Raw genomic sequence first — 18,814 nt, 5'->3', positions numbered from 1 at the left:
TCATCATTCATCAATGGTCAGGGCCAAAATTTATTTTTCTTCATTGTGTGAATTATTAATAGACCGGCACTTGGGGTCAGGTCTGTTAATAAATGCCCAAGTAAACCATTTTCAAGCACACCTGAACAACATAAGAATTTGTACTTTACCAGTAAAATCTTGACATATTAACTTAAAATAATTTAAAAAATCTATTTCTTAAAACAAGTCCTTGTTAGGATTTTATAAAGAAACTTTTTTTTTTTTTTTTTTTTACTTAATTGAAGTACTTGAAAATGTAGAAGTTTGGTAGGTTAGAGAAGTCTTCAGGAATAAGATTAACTTTGAGTTAATCCTTACAGACTCTGGAATGCAAATGATAAGCATAGCACGTTGGCAGAAGTGAAGCTTTCTTTAGGAGGGTAGAAGAAGAGAAAAAATGGGGAATATAAGCTAAGTTCACAGTAGGAATAAGAAGACCATTTAGTTCTTTTAAAAAGAACTTTTGGCAGATTGGTTCAAAATGATGTTTTTCCTCTTAAATTGTTTTGGTTTTTTCCTTAGAAATAACTAGAAACAAAAGACTACTAACTGCTGGAAATTGGTAGTCTCTGGTAATATTTTAGTTCCAATTGGTGAAGAAGGGAAATAGAAAATTAAGACAGTTTTAAATGTTGCTTAACATTTTTAGTTGCAAGTTCAATCAGGATAGTCATCAACTGACATTTACTCTGAACCCCTTGAGTGAATGGCACTGAACCAAATCCCACAAGAAATAATATCTTTTGCCTACGTGAGCAAACTCGTAGTTGAACTGTTGCTCTCAGAAGCTACAGATAATAATAGTTGATATTAATATGTTGTGAGATTCCAGCCTTGGAGTCATGAAGTTAAGATAGGAAAAATGTACACTGAAAAAAAATTTTTTGTATAGAAACTGTGTCTATTTTCTGTCTTAAATAAAGAAGTCACTGTCCTATGCAGTGAAACACTAAACATGTCAAATTATTTTTTACTATTTCACCATTATTTTAGCTTAAAAGAGTTGAATTTTGTTTGATCACTATATGAATAATGCAAAGTAAACTTTCATTTTAACAAGTAAGATAAGGAGATGAGTTGATTCACAGCGTATCAAGTAGAATCTTAAATGATTTGTGCTTTCATCGAAAACTGAAATACAAAGAAATCTTGGTGGAAAAGATGTCAAAAATTTGTGACTGAAACCTATTTTTTACCTGACCTCCAAGGTTAATATCACATTTAATATTAAGGTATTTTTCATTCTATAATATTAGAAATGTTTCTTTTAAGTATGGTCAGATTTTAAGTATTTATCTTTCCCAGTAGTCTCCCCTTCCCTTTTTAATTTTTCCCCACCCTAATCTCTTTCTCTTGGGTAGAGTTCTTATTGCCGGCTACCCAGTCATTACCATTCTAATACCATTTAAGGTAGCTCTGCTGGGTTTATTTATTTTGAGCCCTACAGTCTGGCTTCCTAAAACAAGTTGACAAACCAGTTTATTTTTCCCCCTTTTTATTTCAACAACTCGTGGTTTAGATTGGTTAGGAAGATATAATGTAATCCGGGCACAAGCTCTTCCTCTTGGAATCAGTATTTGCGAGGCTTCCTCCTTTCCTGGCTGAACGTGCTTAAGTCAGGCAGAGCACCTTGTGAAGGACTTCAGCCCCCACAGTTCCCTGTGTGCGCATGCCCTCTCTTCTTACAGTTGTCAAAGTGCTTTTGCCAGAGCGGTCACATAATCAACCTGAAAGAAGAAAATAAATACTTGTACACTTTTTAATTTTATCGATCCTTAAAAACTGGACTCTCAAAGGTAACTGCTACTAAGAATTTGTTACTTGAGATTGGGTGATTGCATGTAAAGGAAGATCTATTGTGTGTGTGGTGGGGGAGGGGAAGGAGGTATCTATTTCTCGGACTTGCTGTAAATAAGAAAAAAGAAAAAAACAAAAAAACCCCCACCCAAACAAATAAACTATACAAGCAGTTACTAAGAGACATTGCATGTTAACTTTGTAAATGTTATCTTAATCTATTGCTTACCTTTTGTTTAAAAGGGTCTTATTTATCAAAGATGGGTCTTGACCTTGACAGAGTGAATTTATGCAGAAAGTGAAATTTATGTCTTTAAGGAGTGTTGAGAAGAGGAATGGGTGTTCCTGGTATGATAAAATTTTTAAAATTCAATAAAAATATTAATTATAGTCTTTATAAAATATTCTGAGTTCAGCTTACTTTTTGGCTTTTTTGCTTTGTACAGCATTAATTTTTCCACCAGGAGCATGTAGTTTAAACTGAAGGCATTAACAAAAAGCATTGATATAAGCATCAGAAAAGCTGAGTGATATTAAAATTATAATCAAATACATATTTCAGCCATGATGATATGGCTATTGTAAAGACAATTCTAGCCCACTGGAAGCGACTCAAATTCCAGATTATAATGGTTTACTGCAGCACTGCTTAAACCGAGTATGAAAATGTCTCTTTCTATGACTATTTCCTTTGACAGTATTAGAACTTTGTGCTGTTTTGAATCCAAGCTTCGCTTGCCTCTTTGTGTCATATTTTACAGTACTGATCAAAGCCATTGTTTTAGACCAAGGGAACTGAGGAACATAAAATCAATCTTAAGTAGGTTTTATTGGTAGTAGCTGGCAATTTGTGATGTATATCATATTGGGTTATTTTTCGGGGGGGTGGGGGGGACGGCTAGGGGAGGGTGGAGTAGAAAGGAGAGTAAGGTGGCTATGAAGCATTTCTTTGAGCCCACTATTTCGTCTGTGTATGAAACTTTAAAATGAAAGATTAGGCGGGGCCAGCTCGTGGCCAGTGGCGCAAGCGGTTAAGTGCACGCGCTCCGCTGCGGCGGCCCAGGGTTCGCTAGTTCGGATCCCGGCCGCCCACCGACACACTGCTTGGCGAGCCATGCTGTGGCAGCGTCCCATATAAAGTGGAGGAAGATGAGCACGGATGTTAGCCCAGGGCCAGTCTTCCTCAGCAAGAAAAAAAAAAAAAGAGGATTGGCAGATGTTAGCACAGGGCTGATCTCACACACACACAAAATAATAAAATAAAAAGGCAGTTATTTAAAAAAAGAATAACCATTTTAAAGATAGTCTTTAATAAAATAGTAGAACTCCTTTTAATTCCATTTCTCGGCCTGACATATTTTGCATAATATTTAAGAGCAGTAGCATCTCTGTTGTCCAATACATTTATTTTACAAGTGATTATCATAAGGGTATCCAAAGGCAGAGCTTCTGTGTGTATCTAAATGCCCTTTCACAAGTGGCCTGAGAAAGATGCTTCTCCAAGTATCTGAGTTAATTAACTGCATTAAATATATTAATAACTTTGTTGCAATTATACTGAATCATCATCTAAAAATAATTATATGTTTGGTCATATGCTTCTTTAACATTTCAAAATATTTGTTTTCAGGGTCTCAGAACTGTAATATTCATATATTTAAAACAATTAACATGTTCTAAGGGACACGCTAACTCAGTGATAAGTATATGTGTGGAAATCTGGTTTTGAGTGATTACTATTTTCATCCTTGAATGAGAAAACAGGCTGTATGGCAGAGGTGAATATAGCCCTTCTATGCAAAATGGAAAATATACGCTCCTTACATGGCTAAATGAAGCAGTGATGGCAATGCACTATAATTACAGTGTATGAGAATTTGGGACGTTGTACTATGCTATTTTTAACACTTTTGCTAGCATATGGTAATTCAGGGTCTTTAAACCATAATCTTTCACTGCTAATACTAGTGATAAGAGAATGGATTCTAAATTTGCCAAAGTCTTGTGACCAAGGCAGCAGCAGGAGGATTCAAAAATGAAAATCTGGGAACCCCAGAATTATCTTGACTTTGTACTTAACTCTCGGAGGGATTTTTTAAAAGCCCCACCCCCATCCCATCTCACAGTCAGTGCCTGTGTGTCTCTCTCGCTCTCTCTCTGACCTCAAATCCAACCAGAACATTTCTCCACTCTGCAGAGAAATTCTCAGGCTCCTGTTGAGACCTGAACCACTGAGATGCCAAGAAATCTCTTGTGTGGCAGAATTAGAGACAAGAAAATTGGAGAATAAGCAGAAAAACCCTAATCCTTAGAGTAACCAGAAGCAAGCACTTCTAAACGTTTCAGTAGATTTTTACCTCTTTAAAACAGTGGTTTTTTATGTCTCATAACAAAATGGAGTAGCTGCAGCTACTGGGAGGCCAGAGAATGATTGTGCAGCTGAGACCTCCTCCTAACAAATGCCAAGGATTTCCTCCCTCGTGGCTCGCTGCTGCTAAGTGAAACAATTATCAAGGCAAGCAGGCGGTTTGCTAATCAAGAAGGATAAGATTGCTGTTTCTTTAAAGTGCCGGAGCAGGGAACGGGGAAGAAAGGGTCGTGTCTGGTGTCTTTTTAACCTTGCTGAAGGACGCAGCAGTATTTATTGACGTATGCAAATAACTGGGGGAGGGTGGTGCTTGGGAAAAAACAGGAACCAGAATCAGTTTCTCATTGCAGGGTGAACGCTCTGAGTTCCGGTGAAGGGAAAAGAGACGTGGCGAAATTGCTGTCTTTCTGTCTTATAAGCACATCTCTCACTAATACAGAAAAGGAACCAAGACATCAGAAAGGGTGAAGACGCTCTCACAGTATTTTTAGAGACGTTGCGCGAGCCCCCCACCCCAGCTCAACCTGTTCTTCTAAATGGGAGATTATGGATTTGCATTGCAATTGGCTAGTAGAGGTGGCACTGGATTTTCGCAAGTAAAACACCCGCCCGCTTCAGCGAGGGGCATGAACGATCACATTGACAATAACGCGTCTCTCTTTTTTCCGTTTCAGCTGCGCAAACCATGCAGGATGATTTACTGATGGACAAAAGCAAAACCCAGCCCCAGTCCCAGCAGCAGCGGCAGCAGCAGCAGCCCCAGCCCGAGCCCAGCGCAGCCGAAGCCCCGTCCACGCCCCTCTCCTCAGAGACCCCCAAGCCGGAGGACAGCAGCGCAGTGCCGGCCCTCAGCCCCGCCGCGGCCCCACCGGCCCCCAACGGCCCCGACAAGATGCAGATGGAATCGCCGCTCCTGCCGGGCTTGAGTTTCCACCAGCCGCCTCAGCAGCCGCCGCCGCCGCAGGAACCCGCGGCGCCGGGCGCGTCACTGTCGCCGTCCTTCGGCAGCACCTGGTCCACGGGCACCACGAACGCGGTGGAGGACAGCTTCTTCCAGGGTATCACCCCAGTCAACGGGACCATGCTCTTCCAGAACTTCCCGCACCACGTCAACCCAGTCTTCGGAGGCACCTTCTCCCCGCAGATCAGCCTGGCGCAGACCCAGCACCACCAGCCGCCGCCGCCGCCACCCGCGCCACAGCCCGCGCAGTCCGCTCAGCCCCCGCAGGCGCAGCCCCCGCAGCAGCGCCGGTCGCCCGCCAGCCCCAGCCAGGCGCCCTACGCGCAGAGGAGCGCCGCCGCGGCATACGGCCACCAGCCCATCATGACCAGCAAGCCGTCGTCGTCCTCGGCTGCAGCAGCCGCCGCGGCCGCAGCCGCCGCCTCGTCCGCCTCGTCCAGCTGGAACACGCACCAGAGTGTGAACGCCGCCTGGAGCGCACCGTCCAACCCGTGGGGTGGCCTGCAGGCAGGTCGGGACCCTCGCCGGGCGGTCGGCGTGGGTGTGGGCGTGGGCGTCGGGGTGCCTTCACCACTCAACCCCATCTCGCCGCTCAAAAAGCCCTTCTCCAGCAATGTGATCGCGCCGCCCAAGTTCCCCCGCGCGGCCCCACTCACTTCCAAGTCGTGGATGGAGGATAACGCTTTCCGGACCGATAATGGTAACAATCTGTTGCCATTTCAGGTAATGCTCCAGTGCACCTGCACACGCCTTCCGCAGACCCCGCTCCCTTTACCCCATCTTCTCTGCCTTTTAATCGTCCACTGATTTTGTCCTTTAAAAAAGGCAGCGATGTCCAGCTCCCCTGTCCCCTTCCAAAACCTCCAGTTCACTGGGGCTATTCCACTACGGGGGACAAGGGTGGGGGAACGTTGTGACTGCCCAAGGAATCGTGTTTATGCACCCTGACAAGATAGAAAAGGGCCTTTTTCTTTTAGTTTATTTTTTCCTTCATCATACTTGTGCCTCTTATTTTGACCTTCTTTGACAAGTAAAGCTGCAAGTGTATGGCAAGGTGCCGACATAGTCCCAGGCTGAATAGGCTGAGATTCCTGTCGTTTTAAGTAGCTACACATTTCAGATTATGCAATCTAGGGCTCAGGGTGCTGCCTGACAGGCGTCCACTCCCAAACCACCCTGGGCCTACTCTTAAAGAGGTTAATACCCCTGAGTGGTGCTATTTCAGACAGTTGCATATGCTCAATTAAACTAATGTGAACACATGTGTTTATGTCTTGCTAAGGTGCTGGCATCATTAATAGCAATCAGCATATTGCCCCTGCTGGGAAAATTACGATGTGAGATTCCAATAAACTCCCAAACTCTATTAGGGATGGAGATGGAAGAGTGGAAATTCTAGGGGTAACCCTTCCTATGTTATCTAGAAGAAGGACTTAGAAATTGTTTTTTTCCAGAGGAAAGAGACAATGGGACGTGACCTTCAGAGCCATATTGCAATGGAGTCTATTTACTAGCTAGCACTGAAATATTTAAAGCTGCAGTGTCCTTCAGTTGGGTTATTTAAGAAGACAATGCAGATCAATTACACCATTTGAAACTGGGCAAAGTGAAAGTCTTGCAACTTTAATGAAAAATGAGCCTTGTGTCTTGGTGTTAAATGCCAATGAAAAACCCAGGAAGTGCCCCAGACAAAAAAGGTTGAATGGAGTGTCCTTATTTTGTTCTTGCTTTCTGATCCAGCCCACGGCCACATCAGTTGGCAATATCCTGAACATCTTGAGTTGCAAAGGGGTGGTGAGGGTGAGTGTTCACTGGGAGCTTTTGTTCTCAAGCAAACATTTATCCTTCACTTATGAAGTGATTTGGTCATAAGCTTCTAGGCTCAGTTAAAAAAAAAAAGAAGAAAGAAAGAGAGAGGAGAGCTTTGGATAAGACCCAATTTGAGTGGTCAAGAAAATGAAACAGAAATCCTTTGAGCATTGCTGAAAAATGGCAGAACCAACATTTGACAGAGGTAGTTTAAAGCATCAGGTACAACTGGAGGCTTCATTTTGTTGCTCTTTACGTTTCAGATCTGATGTTTGGGGTGGCTCGCATCCGTGAAGGAGGAGATAGGGTTATTGAAGAGTACATGATTCTCTAGGCTAGAGCAAGGATTTTTAACCTTGACAGTTCAAGGGGGTCCTTGAAACCCGTAAATTGTGTATATGAAAGTTTTTAATGAGAGAGGATCTTGCCAAATTTTCACAGGGGTCCTTCAGGAATGGAAGATTTTAATATTAAGGTGTATTTCTTCCCATTACTCTAAAGTTTATTTATTTTAATAAAATGAGACACTGCAAAATGGAATTAGTTTGGTAGATAGAGAAAAGGAGGAATCCACTTTCTGGAATTTCTCTCTGTGCTTGTTTTTGGAGGGAGTAGGACAGGGAGGCTGCATTTGGTAGGAGATCCCATCTTTTTCTAAAGGTCTCTTTTTTTATTCTGATGCTCCCTACCCAAGTCCAGTCTCAGAGGATAACCTAAAATCTGATAGGGAGGTTTAGGGGTTGGGAGCTGATGGTGTAGACATTACCTTTTTCTAGGAGTTAAATCTGAATACCTAGTTTTTGATTAATTATCTCTGGAAATAGGGACTGAGGAGAAATTAAATCCATAAAATTTTTCCAAAACTCATATTGTCAAGTAGTGTGGGGATTGCCAGTTGTTTCTCAGCAAACCATTTACCAGCGATGCTAATGAGAGCCAGGCGGACTGGATTGAGTTTGGGCTCCTGTCTTTTCATCCCTGGTGGTGCTGCTGAGTAGGCAAAGATGGCCAAAAGATTTGTAGGAGGAGAGATTTGATTGAAAATTGAGCTTTATATATTTGGCCTGAGGAAGAATTACGTGGACTTTATGTCTCATTTCTTTTTCTTACTTTAAAAGGGAACTTCAGGGTTTTGAAGCAATGTTAGAACCAGAGTACAAGTAGGAGTAACCTGGTTGTGTTTTAGCTTGGAATGCTACCAGACTTGGTTTGTGTTGATAAATATTTCAAGGATGTTTAAAACCAAAAACAAAACACCTTGAGTCTTGTGTGTAGAATTTTACGTTTGTGCATTTATTTAAATCATTTTTCCACAAAAGGGAGAAAAATAGCGTAAGTAGTTCTAATGACTTTAAAGAAATTTGTTTATTTTGACAAATAGGATTTTTTCTTTAAATTGAAGCATTTATTTCATAGAACACCAACTTCATTTTTTATTTTATAGACTCTTTGAGCTAAAAGGGGCTTTCAACTGTGATCTGCTTTAATATATCTTAATATATATATTTTTTAAATCCATGTGCCTCCTCACCCCCCGCCCCCCCCCCCCCGCCCCCCTCAGGGCTGCTTCACTCTCTTTTGCCAGCTAACACAATAGATTTTTTGGAGATTTACTTCTGTGGTTTATATTGTAAAAGCAATAACTGTATTTGAATGTGGTTTTTCAAACTACACATGCTTCCTTATCTCTTTCTCTCAGTTCTAACAAAATTGATTGGTTTTCCTGGGTTGGGGTGGCTGCTTCCTTAGGTATTTCTTGTGTCTAAAAACTACTTCATTTCTATAAATAAGGAAACTGAGGTCCTGAGAGGTAGAATGACATAACTCAGGTCCTAGAGCTTTGGCTAATTTTGTTGATATGTGTCCTTAACTTCCCTGTAGCACTAGTGCTGTTAGGTAGAATTCATTTTAAGTCAGGTTCTCTTTGGACTCCATTCAAAGGGACTTAGATATGGAACTATGTAGTGAGGTTCTCTATCGGGCTGATGCCTGCCACCAATAGAGCTCAAGAACAGTGAGGCACTCCACTGGGGAATTATGCGGATGCGTCATTCTAGATTTATGTAAGACAGAAGCCTAGGTAGGTAAAAGGACTAGAGCAGAGATGTTTTCTATACGTAGTGAATTTGGTTTTAAATAGCACTGTTCATAGAAATTTAGAAGGGACTTTGAGAGCACCTATTTCACCATTCTGCTCCATTTCCAGAGGAGGAAATCGAAGTCCCGATATGTGAAATGACTTGCCCAAGTTCAGGTGGGTAGTTTCTGCCAGAAGCAGGCTTTGGAGGCAGATTGCCCAGGTTCAGATCTCAACTCTGCCAGTTACTGGCTTCATAATCTTCAGCAAATTATGTATACATGTGGACCTTCAATTTCTTTGTCTGTGAAATGGGAATAATAATAATTCCTTCCTTCATATGAGTTCAAATGAGAAACTACATGTAAAGTGCGTAGCACAGTGCTTTGCCCATAGTAAAGTACCACATAAATGTTGGGTTATGATTTTTGTTATTGTAATGGTGACCAGAGGCCCTCTGTGATCTTATCAAGTATGAGTTACCGATTTTTTATACAATGCCATCTGAATAACCCCAAACTTCTATGATGTAATGTCATTTAGTCTTTTTTCTGTCTTAAGGTACCCTCTGGTTACTGTAACAAGGTGGTAATCCACCATTTACCTATGGGCCAGGCTCTGTGCTAAGCACTTTACGTGTAGTTTCTCACTGGAACTCCTTTGAGGTAGAGGACTATTATTATCCTCATTATACCGACAAAGAAATTGGCAGTTAGTGCATTTACATTATTTGCTCAAGATCACGCAGCCAATAACTGGCAAAGTTGGGATCTGAACCCAGGCACTCTGCCTCCAGAGCCAGTGGAGGCATATAATATCTTGGCTATAATGCCTCTAGGACATCAGTTAACAGTGCAGTGTTGAAGCAGGAGACTGGGCTGAATCTGTACTTGATCTTACGATATACTCTGGAAATTGTATTTTTAAAAAATTTTGTGGGTAGAATTGGAGGAAGAAAAATATAGTGCCCGTACACATACTACCACTTAGATTTAACAGTAGTCAATATTTTTCTCTATTTATTTACTTAATTTATGTATTTTTGGAAACAAATTCAAATTATGTTCTGCTTTCTGTCTACATCCCTGCCTTTATCCCTTCCCTCTTTCCCCATCGCAAATTGAAAGTGGTTACATAGATTTTATATTTTCTGGCACAAGTCTAGTTAAATGTAATTTAGTGTTAATTTTGCTGGTGAGTTTTCTGTAACAGAGAAAGAAATTCCTTACATGAAGTCGTGGGAATATAAATTATTTTAGAAAATAAATATGCCTTTTCATAATAAATTTTGAGGAAAATCAATATTTTTCAACCAGGCTATGCTCCTTTTTTTTTTTTTTTAACAATAACAACAAAAACATCTTTTTAGGAAGTAAAATAAATCGTCTAGTTGTTGCTTGCTTTTGAATAAGGATAGTATGACCTAGATTTAAAACCGGAGACTGTTCTGTAGTTGGTTTCTTAACTACTGCTCTAACACAAAACCACTTAAGGTCCACCCAACCCCACAAACTGTTTCAGAACCTATTATGGCATGGTTAATGTGAATGCCAGCAGCGCCACATTATCTATATTCTATTTAAAAGAGGGGTTGGTTAGGAAATATTAGAAGGTTTTCTATGCTACTGAAAACATTAATCTAATAATATAAACTGTATATTTCAAAATTGCATGTTGAAAAGTAGTTAGCTTTAAACTCTTCGTGACCTTGCATTTGATATAAAAGTATGCTCTCAGAAATGTTATGTTTTTAAATATTCTAGAAGACACAGTTTTCTACTAAATATTCTCGAAGACACAATTTTCTACTTAATAACTTTCTATGTTGGTTGGCCTATTTTGCTGTCTTTCAAGGGCTGCATAAGGTGTAATGCTTGTCCATTTGGAACTTGTTGTCATTGCTCAGGTGGTTTTTGTAGTGTTTTGATCTGCAAGTATCAGAAGATTATGGCTTTGTTTACTACAATATCAAAAGTTTGATTAAGCCATGTGGATTTTACTGAGGAAAGAGATGGAGGGGAGAATAGAACAGTGGGCAGCCAATAAAGCTTGGAATGAGGAAGACATTGGTCGAAGACTTAGCTCTGTCACTGGTGGTTGAGATCAAGTCATTTATCTAGTGATGCTTTTTCTCAGTCTGCAAAAATGGAGGGAGCCTATCTTCTGGGTTTGCTTTATGAGAGAATGTGTACAAAGTGTTTAGAAAATTAGATACTGTTATGGCTCTTAGATATCTGCCTAACGACCAGGAATTATAGTTTAATAGAGGAAATATTGTTGCTAATCAATAGTCCAGAGTTAAACACTAGTTGATGGCATCTTGAAGTGGAGAGGGGCTGGAAAGATGTGTCCAGTAGGGATGGAGGAGCAATGAAAGGCTCTTTGTATGTTATGGCGATTGTTTGGCCTAGAAAGCCAGTCATGGTACTCTGAGGCTTAGGGAGTATAGACTTATGTCACAAGGATGGTGTACATTTATAAGTACCTGCCTCTGCTTATTGCTGACTCATCAATGCAAGGGTAAGAGTTTTCCTTGCTCTGTGAACATTTTAATTGGTGATGAGAGAAATACTTAAACTCTTAATTTCCCGACTGCTACAAGTGTTGATTTTGGTAGTTCTGGAGCTACAAAGGCTCTATAATTTTATTTATTTATTTATTTCCCCCCAAAGCCCCAGTAGATAGTTGTATGTCATAGTTGCACATCCTTCTAGTTGCTGTATGTGGGACGCGGCCTCAGCATGGCGGGAGAAGCGGTACGTGGGCGCGCGCCCGGGGTTCCGAACCCCGGGCGGCCAGCAGCGGAGCACGCGCACTTAACCGCTAAGCCACGGGGCTGGCCCCAAAGGCTCTAATTTGAAGCTCCTTATCACTATTTCCCTGAAGACCATGCCTGGCTCTCTGTAGGGGCTAGTGTGGTTGTCAGTGATAGAATTTAGTATAAAGCCCTGAGTTTGGATCTTGAGAGTTGAAGAATATAGCCACAGTTTCAAAGGGTCTTTCCTGGGGAGATTGCTGTGCTTGCAGTAGTAACCAGCCTCACAAGGAATTTTCCACAGCTGCTCCTTATACCTTGTAGATGGCTTGTTCTGTGGGGGTTCTGTTATGCTTTGGTTCTATTACATTTAGTTTTCATATCCTTTAGTGTTCCTTACAGGTCTGGTGCATGTAAACTTTTTAATGTGAAACCATTCTATTATTTGTATTTTGACTTAACTTGAAATAGAAAAGTAATAGTGAGTTAAAATAATACAATAAATTAGCATCTTGGAATCAAGCTTACTTTTCTCTACCCCAAAGCACTATTATATAATTCTCAGAAATAATGAATATATGATATGAATCCTTGTTGGCAGACTTCAGAGGAGAGAAACAAAAATGGGCACCAAACAGCATTTATATCATTTGAAGTGATCATAGACTTAATGTACATGTAGGGAAGGAAACTGTGTACTGCTTTTGTATGCATAGGACTGTTGTACAGCCAAATATCTTCATTCCTAGAGCATTCAAATTTATTTCAAGGTCAAGATAAGTACAAGAGAAAAAAAGTAACTCCCTATCTTTAGTAACTCAATGCGACTAATTAAATGATCAGTGCTACCAAATGAACCAGTTTCTGGAAGTTCATGAGCACCTCTCACTTAGTAGGTGCTCATTAAATGAATGAATAAACATTGAAACACAAGTTGCTATATTTTTGTCCTTTCTACAATACAGTATATTTAACATTTTTGAGATAGGTTCTCCATTATAGCATTTCTTTACAAGATGTCCGTAGAATATGGAAACATAGGCGAACATACATAATGTCATAAAGGACATCTTCAATTTCCAAAAATAGAAAATGTTATCTGTGTTCCCGGACTTTATGGACATCCCGTAGTTTCTGGGCTGTGACTCTGTATTTGTAGATTTGGTATGCCAAGAAGTAAGCAGGGTTCTTGCTTTGACATAAAAGGTTTTGGCAGCCAATAGATGGGAACACTAGCTTACATCCTATGAGTTAAATTTTTCTTTGCCTCTTCACTGTTAATCAGTTCATTCTCATGGAGTTAATTTACCCTGTCATGGTGATCTGTTCTGTTCCTCACTTCCCAAATCAAATTATTAATATTACAACTGATCAGTATGAGAGTCAGGATAATTCTGGCAATAACACTTAGAAACACTAAGGAGAGAATTCTTTGGTCTAAGAGGTTGATAAAGAGTGGTTTACAGTAGGCCCAGTCAGCCAGTCATTCATTTGAGGAATGTGATATTGGAAAGCAAAGATGTAAAGGGCACAAGACTTTCTATCTTAAATATATGGTAGGGTTTGGGGACTGATTAGGGATTGAAATACTTCAGAGGAAGCATTTTAGTGATCTGTCAGTCTAAGTCCCTATTCAAAGTCCAGAAGACCTAGTTCTTAGGTTTCAGATAAGCAGCAATTAAAAAGGACAAGAAGTAAATGTACCCAGAAGCCCCTTTCTTTTGCAGTCTGCCATGGAAAATTTCCTTTCCTCTTTTGGACTAGAGAAATATAACCTAGCTATGCAAGAAATTAAAAATAATGAAGACCAGTGAAGTTTGTGAGATTATGGGGAAAGGCTGAGAGACAATTTTTGGATCATGAAACTGTTTTTATGTGTTTGCGTTTGATTTTATTGATAGACTATTCAATTCTTTGCCACATTGTTGTTTAAAGCAGTTGTAATCAGTAGGAGAACCCGAGTTCAGATAAACAGTTAAGAAGGATAGCATATGCAGTATTTTTGTTAACCACGTATCTGTTACAGAATTCCCTGATCAAAGAGATGGGATTTACATTGTTAAGTTTCTTTTGGCATCTTCATTGGCAGTCATAATCCATGTACTCCAGCTTTTGGATGTTGTATTATTTTTGATGTCCTTCTCCAAATAGATACCGCTAAAAAATACAGGGGACCCTGAATGCCAAGCCTTACCCTTTTCATATAAATTAGTTTATTTAATCCTTATATGTTCTTGTGAATTGGGAATTATTATCCTAATTGAGCCTCAGAGAATATTACCTGACTAGTAAGATGACAGAGAAGGAATGGAAATTGAGATCTTTTGACTCTGTGTCCAGTGCTTCCATTCTGCTACGCCTGCTTTCTTCTTATCTTGTCATTCATCATCTTTCAGTATGCCTTTGATATTGCACTCTTTCCCCAGGTCCTCCCTGATTCCCCTCAGCCCACATTGTCTCTATAAGCACTTGTCACTCTCTGAAATAAGCCGGTCTATTTTGTTTCTCTACACTAGAAGGTAGGCTCCGCAAGGGCAAGGACATTTTCACTGCAGTGTTCCCAGGGGTTGTGACAGTACCTGGGATATTTTAGGCACATGGTAAATATTTGTTGAGTGTGTTAATGATTTACATGTACAAATGATTGATTAGGCATTTATTGTTCATTGGCGTGTAGCTAGCAATGTAAGAGTAATTTCATTTTATAAACATTTAACTGGCCTCTACCAGAGGTCAGGCATTACGGATTAAAGCTGAACCATATCCTGTCCCCAGACAGCTCCCTTACAAACATGAATCAAAATATAGGATGATAAGGTTTGTAACAGTATGTGATATGCTCGAAAAAGAGAGTGCGTATGCTTGAATCGGAGGAAAGAATGATTAAATTTGCGCGCGCGCGCGCGCGTGTGTGTGTAAGTGATTGGAAAAGCTCTAGGAAAGCCTTCATAGTTTAAGATATTTTCAAAGTTTTTCTGATCGTGAAAGTAATACATGTTCACTATTTAAAATTTGAGGGGGAAAAATTGCCCATAATTCTGTTACCCAGAGATAAGTACTCTTAATATTTTAGTGCATTTTCTGCCAATTATCTTTTTTATGTGCATGTATAATGTATTTTATATGGTTGAGATAATTCTGTGTAAACAATTTTATAGCCATCTTTTAGCTTTTCATATCATTAAATTTATAAACATTTTTTATTGCATAATATTGCATTATAGGAATCCATTATAATTTAACAAATTATTTAGAGGATTTAGGTTGTTTTCAGTATTTAATTATTAAACGTAATGTTGTTATGAACATCTTTGGTCATTTTAAAGCTTTATTTAGAGCTGAATGGACAGGGTTTCATAGACAGACCAGGGGATTTGAGAAGGGATTGCAGCAAAGAAGATTTGTTTTAAGCAGAGGGAACAGCAAATACACAGGTAAGAGACAACATGGTGTGCTGAGAGAGCAGAAGATTCAGAGTAGGGGTAAGGCAAGTGAGAGATGAAGCTGGAGAAGTAAGTAGGGGCCAGATCACAAAAGACATTCCAACATTCTGTGCCTTCAACTTTGTCCCGTAGGGACATTGAAGGATTTTTAAGCTGTGAAAGATAGCCATTGTAAGGCTTTTAAGTTGGTGAGTGAAGTGATTACATCTTTGTTTCAGAAAGATTATTCTGGGATATAGATTGTCAGGAGCCAAACACAGGCCGGGAAACCAGTTAACATGTAAGGACATAAAGTGATTGAGAAGAAAGGGACAGACTTGAGAAATAAATTAGAAGGCCGACTGGCAAGACTGGTGATAGCTTGGATGTGGGGAATAAAGGAGAAGGAGGAGGTTAGAATGATTACCAGGTTTTGTTTTAGGCAACTGCGGAAAATGATCTAGAGGTGAAAATGTTTAATAGAGGCAGATTAGAACTTTCATGACTCATAAGCCAGGTGAGTTTAGAGTGGAAGAACTTCAGAAGGGAAAGTTGTGTGTTGGGAATATTTGAGCAAGTGATTTGACATCTCTTATCCACCCATGGGTTTGTGTGACTCTTAATGCATGGGAAGGAAAACCTTATTAAGATAGATTACTTCATGGACTACTTGTTAGAACACTAAATCTGAGAGGAGAAATAACTACCATTCTAAATCAAGAGCTTTTTCTGATTCTAGCCTGATTTTTTTTTTCATTGTACCCTGAGAATTAATTAGAGTATGTGTTAGCTGATTAGTCATCTTGTTTATGGGTATTACAAAGAACTATAAGGAATTACTAACCAATCAATTATATGGGAGGATCACAAGCAACAAGAGAAATGAAACCTGGCATCCTTTATTATTTAAGTTGAATAAACTCACTTGAGAGGTCAGTGGATGTTATTAGCCAGTCTGAAATATCATTAATAAGGTCTTAGCAAAGTTGAGATTAGACCTTATGGAATTTAGTTCTGCTGTACTAATACAATGCTTAGTTTTTTAATGGGTGTAAACATAATGACATGCTTTGAAGCTTAGTCTCATAGAGCCACAGGGAGATGAGCTTTGTGGGAGGGTGGTGGGGAGAGGAGATGGGGACAGGGTATAAGAACCACCAAAATTGCATGTTGCTTATTCATTTGTATTTCTAGGGAGAGAGGTGGGCTATAACGTTTATTAAATTTCCAAAGGAGTCCCTAACTCAAAAACGGTTGAGAATCACAGATATAAAGTAAAAGCACTGCTATATGGCACCCAATAAACCTTTAAAAGATTTTAAAAACTTAGGCATCTCATAAAATTTCTCTTTCTCCCTCTTCATAGCTGAAAGAAATTCTGCCTAACCTTAATTTGAGAACTTTCTAAATAAAAGGGACTCAACGACTCTTTTATCTAGCTCTTTCTAGAGCATTCAAATTGCTTTTCATCATACAAATAATTTTTTGGCGTTCATTTAATTGGTTTACATATATTAAATTAAATCACATAGTTACAATAATACTAGCATTAAAAAGATTTGGGGACAAACCAACCGTCTCTAGGTAAGCTTACAGCTCATCTAGTACGACAGAAATGTATGGGTTTGTTGGTCACAGGTGCTGAGTGTACTATGGGCATTTTTTATAGGGAAGATGGAACTCATGGGTTAATCTGGAAAGTCAGTTAAGCAAAGCTTCAGCTATAGTAGATGCTTATGTATTTGAATAAATAAATGGACTAGAAAGTTTTGATTCAAGAGAGAGATGTTGTTTCATTTCTGGTTTAGGAGGTACAACTTTCAGAAGTTGCTAACATACAAATGACCTCCTCTCTTCAGAGGAACATTTCCACTCTCCCATTCACTTCTTTGTTGTTGCTGTGACCTTAGAAGGCCCATTCCTACTATTGTAACCTAATGAAGAGAGTGGAGTAGAACTAGGGGAGGGAGTAGAAGTTTAGGGTTTGTGGGGAAGTGGGGCAGTTGTCCATTAGGTCTCAGTGGTAGACCTGCGACTCACTGAGAGAAGAGTACCAGACCTTGATGTTTTCACATAGAAACAATGTTTGCTACATGATGTAGGTTTTTTTGTTTGGCTTTGTAACCAATTAATTACTTATAAACTAGTATGGAAACCTAGTCATCATCTCTTAGTACTTAGTTTCTATTGGTAGAGAGTCATTTTAACAGCAGAGCATTTTGGAATACAGTTTGTATAAGATGTATGACATCAAGGCCTGGTAAAAACAATTGACCAAACTTTTGCCAATTCTGATCTCTTTTTCAGCATCATGTTCTGCATATACTTAAATTAAAACAGAAAGACGCTGTTTTGTTTGTTTGTTTGGGGAGGGGGCAGTTTTTTTTTTTTTAACATGACAGTTTAAGTTGAAGCTTTACCAAGCACTTCATTGCGGTCTTGCTCATTGTTATCTAGAGAAAAAAAAAAAAGACTTTATTATTTAAATCTATGTAATGACAGTATCAAAATAGTTGAATCTGGTTAAAAAATAGTTGGCCCTTAAGCTGCAAAAACACAATCTAAATACTTTGGACCATTTTACAATGCTGATGAAACATAACATTTTGCAATGTTTGTCAAATTAAACTTTGTGTTGATTTTAAGCAAAATACAGACAGACTAATTGTGCTAATGCTTCAGGCTGTTGCAAAGTAAAACTTTGGTGAATGGAAAATTTTAAACTCTACTTTCAAAGGCTTTATAAATTTAGCATTTTAGAAGATTTGGGACTGGGTGGGGAGATTTATTTTATCATAATTTGACCTTGAATTCCTCAACATTCCAAAGACATAAGCTCATCTGAAGGTAGCAAAACTATTTAGTTAATGTTTTAGAGTTTACTGCCTACTTCCTACGTATTTGCCAGTGCAGATGATTCTAATTGACCTATCAACTTTCATGTGATCTAGCATATGAAATGTAATTCCGAAGTAGCTATTTTAAAGTTGGTGAATCATGCAGGTATAACACAAGACTTTCATTTTAAAATATAATGGGATATTTGATATTCTAATTTACGCCTAGATTCTGTTAAATGTGAAACGTAGAAAGAGATTTAAAGGAAATTATAGCTTAATGTCAAAAATGCAAGTCCTGGAGTGAGGAGGAAAGGAAAAAAAAAATCTCTCGATAGTGAATGTATTCCTTCACACTGAGGGGTATAATGGAGGGTTGAAGCACACAAGGGAGTTGGAGTGACACATTCTGTTAGAGGGACATAAATAATAGAGAATGTATTGAATACTGAGACATCAAAGGACGTTGAAACAGTGAAGAAGATTTTAATGAAGAGGACAAAGCTAGGTAAAAGGATGCTTCAGCTTTTGTTACAGTAATTAAATATTCAAAAAGGCAGCCATTTTATACTATCCAGGAAGTTAAGCAATTGCCCATTTTATATTCCAGTTTTATACAAGCAAGCTATAGGCAAGTAAGCTGACATTTGGGATTTATATTAAGTTTCTTCTAGGGAATGTCATAAGCAAGTTCAAAACCCAATCTTTTAATCTCCTGTGGCATGATGATAATATTCATGATGCCCCTAAGGCACTTCATGTTTGTT

General features: G+C 39.2%; 1 protein-coding gene across 3 annotated transcripts in view; it reads left to right on the top strand.

Moving 5' to 3' along the window:
• Window positions 1–18,814, top strand: part of CPEB3 (cytoplasmic polyadenylation element binding protein 3) — a 178,927-nt gene that overhangs the window by 29,873 nt on the left and 130,240 nt on the right. For 2 of the 3 annotated variants that reach the window (XM_058543532.1, XM_058543530.1), the window contains exon 2: window positions 4,861–5,870. In XM_058543532.1, coding sequence (XP_058399515.1) covers window positions 4,872–5,870 — 999 coding nt within the window. In that variant the 5' untranslated portion in view covers window positions 4,861–4,871. Of the gene's footprint in view, window positions 1–4,595; window positions 4,651–4,860; window positions 5,871–18,814 lie in introns of those variants that run through there. The other variant, XM_058543531.1, reaches the window with a different exon arrangement.

Source organism: Diceros bicornis, chromosome 6 (assembly GCF_020826845.1).
Source record: "Diceros bicornis minor isolate mBicDic1 chromosome 6, mDicBic1.mat.cur, whole genome shotgun sequence".
NCBI classification, from domain to species: Eukaryota; Metazoa; Chordata; class Mammalia; order Perissodactyla; family Rhinocerotidae; genus Diceros; species Diceros bicornis.
This window is presented reverse-complemented; position numbering and strand designations above follow the sequence as displayed.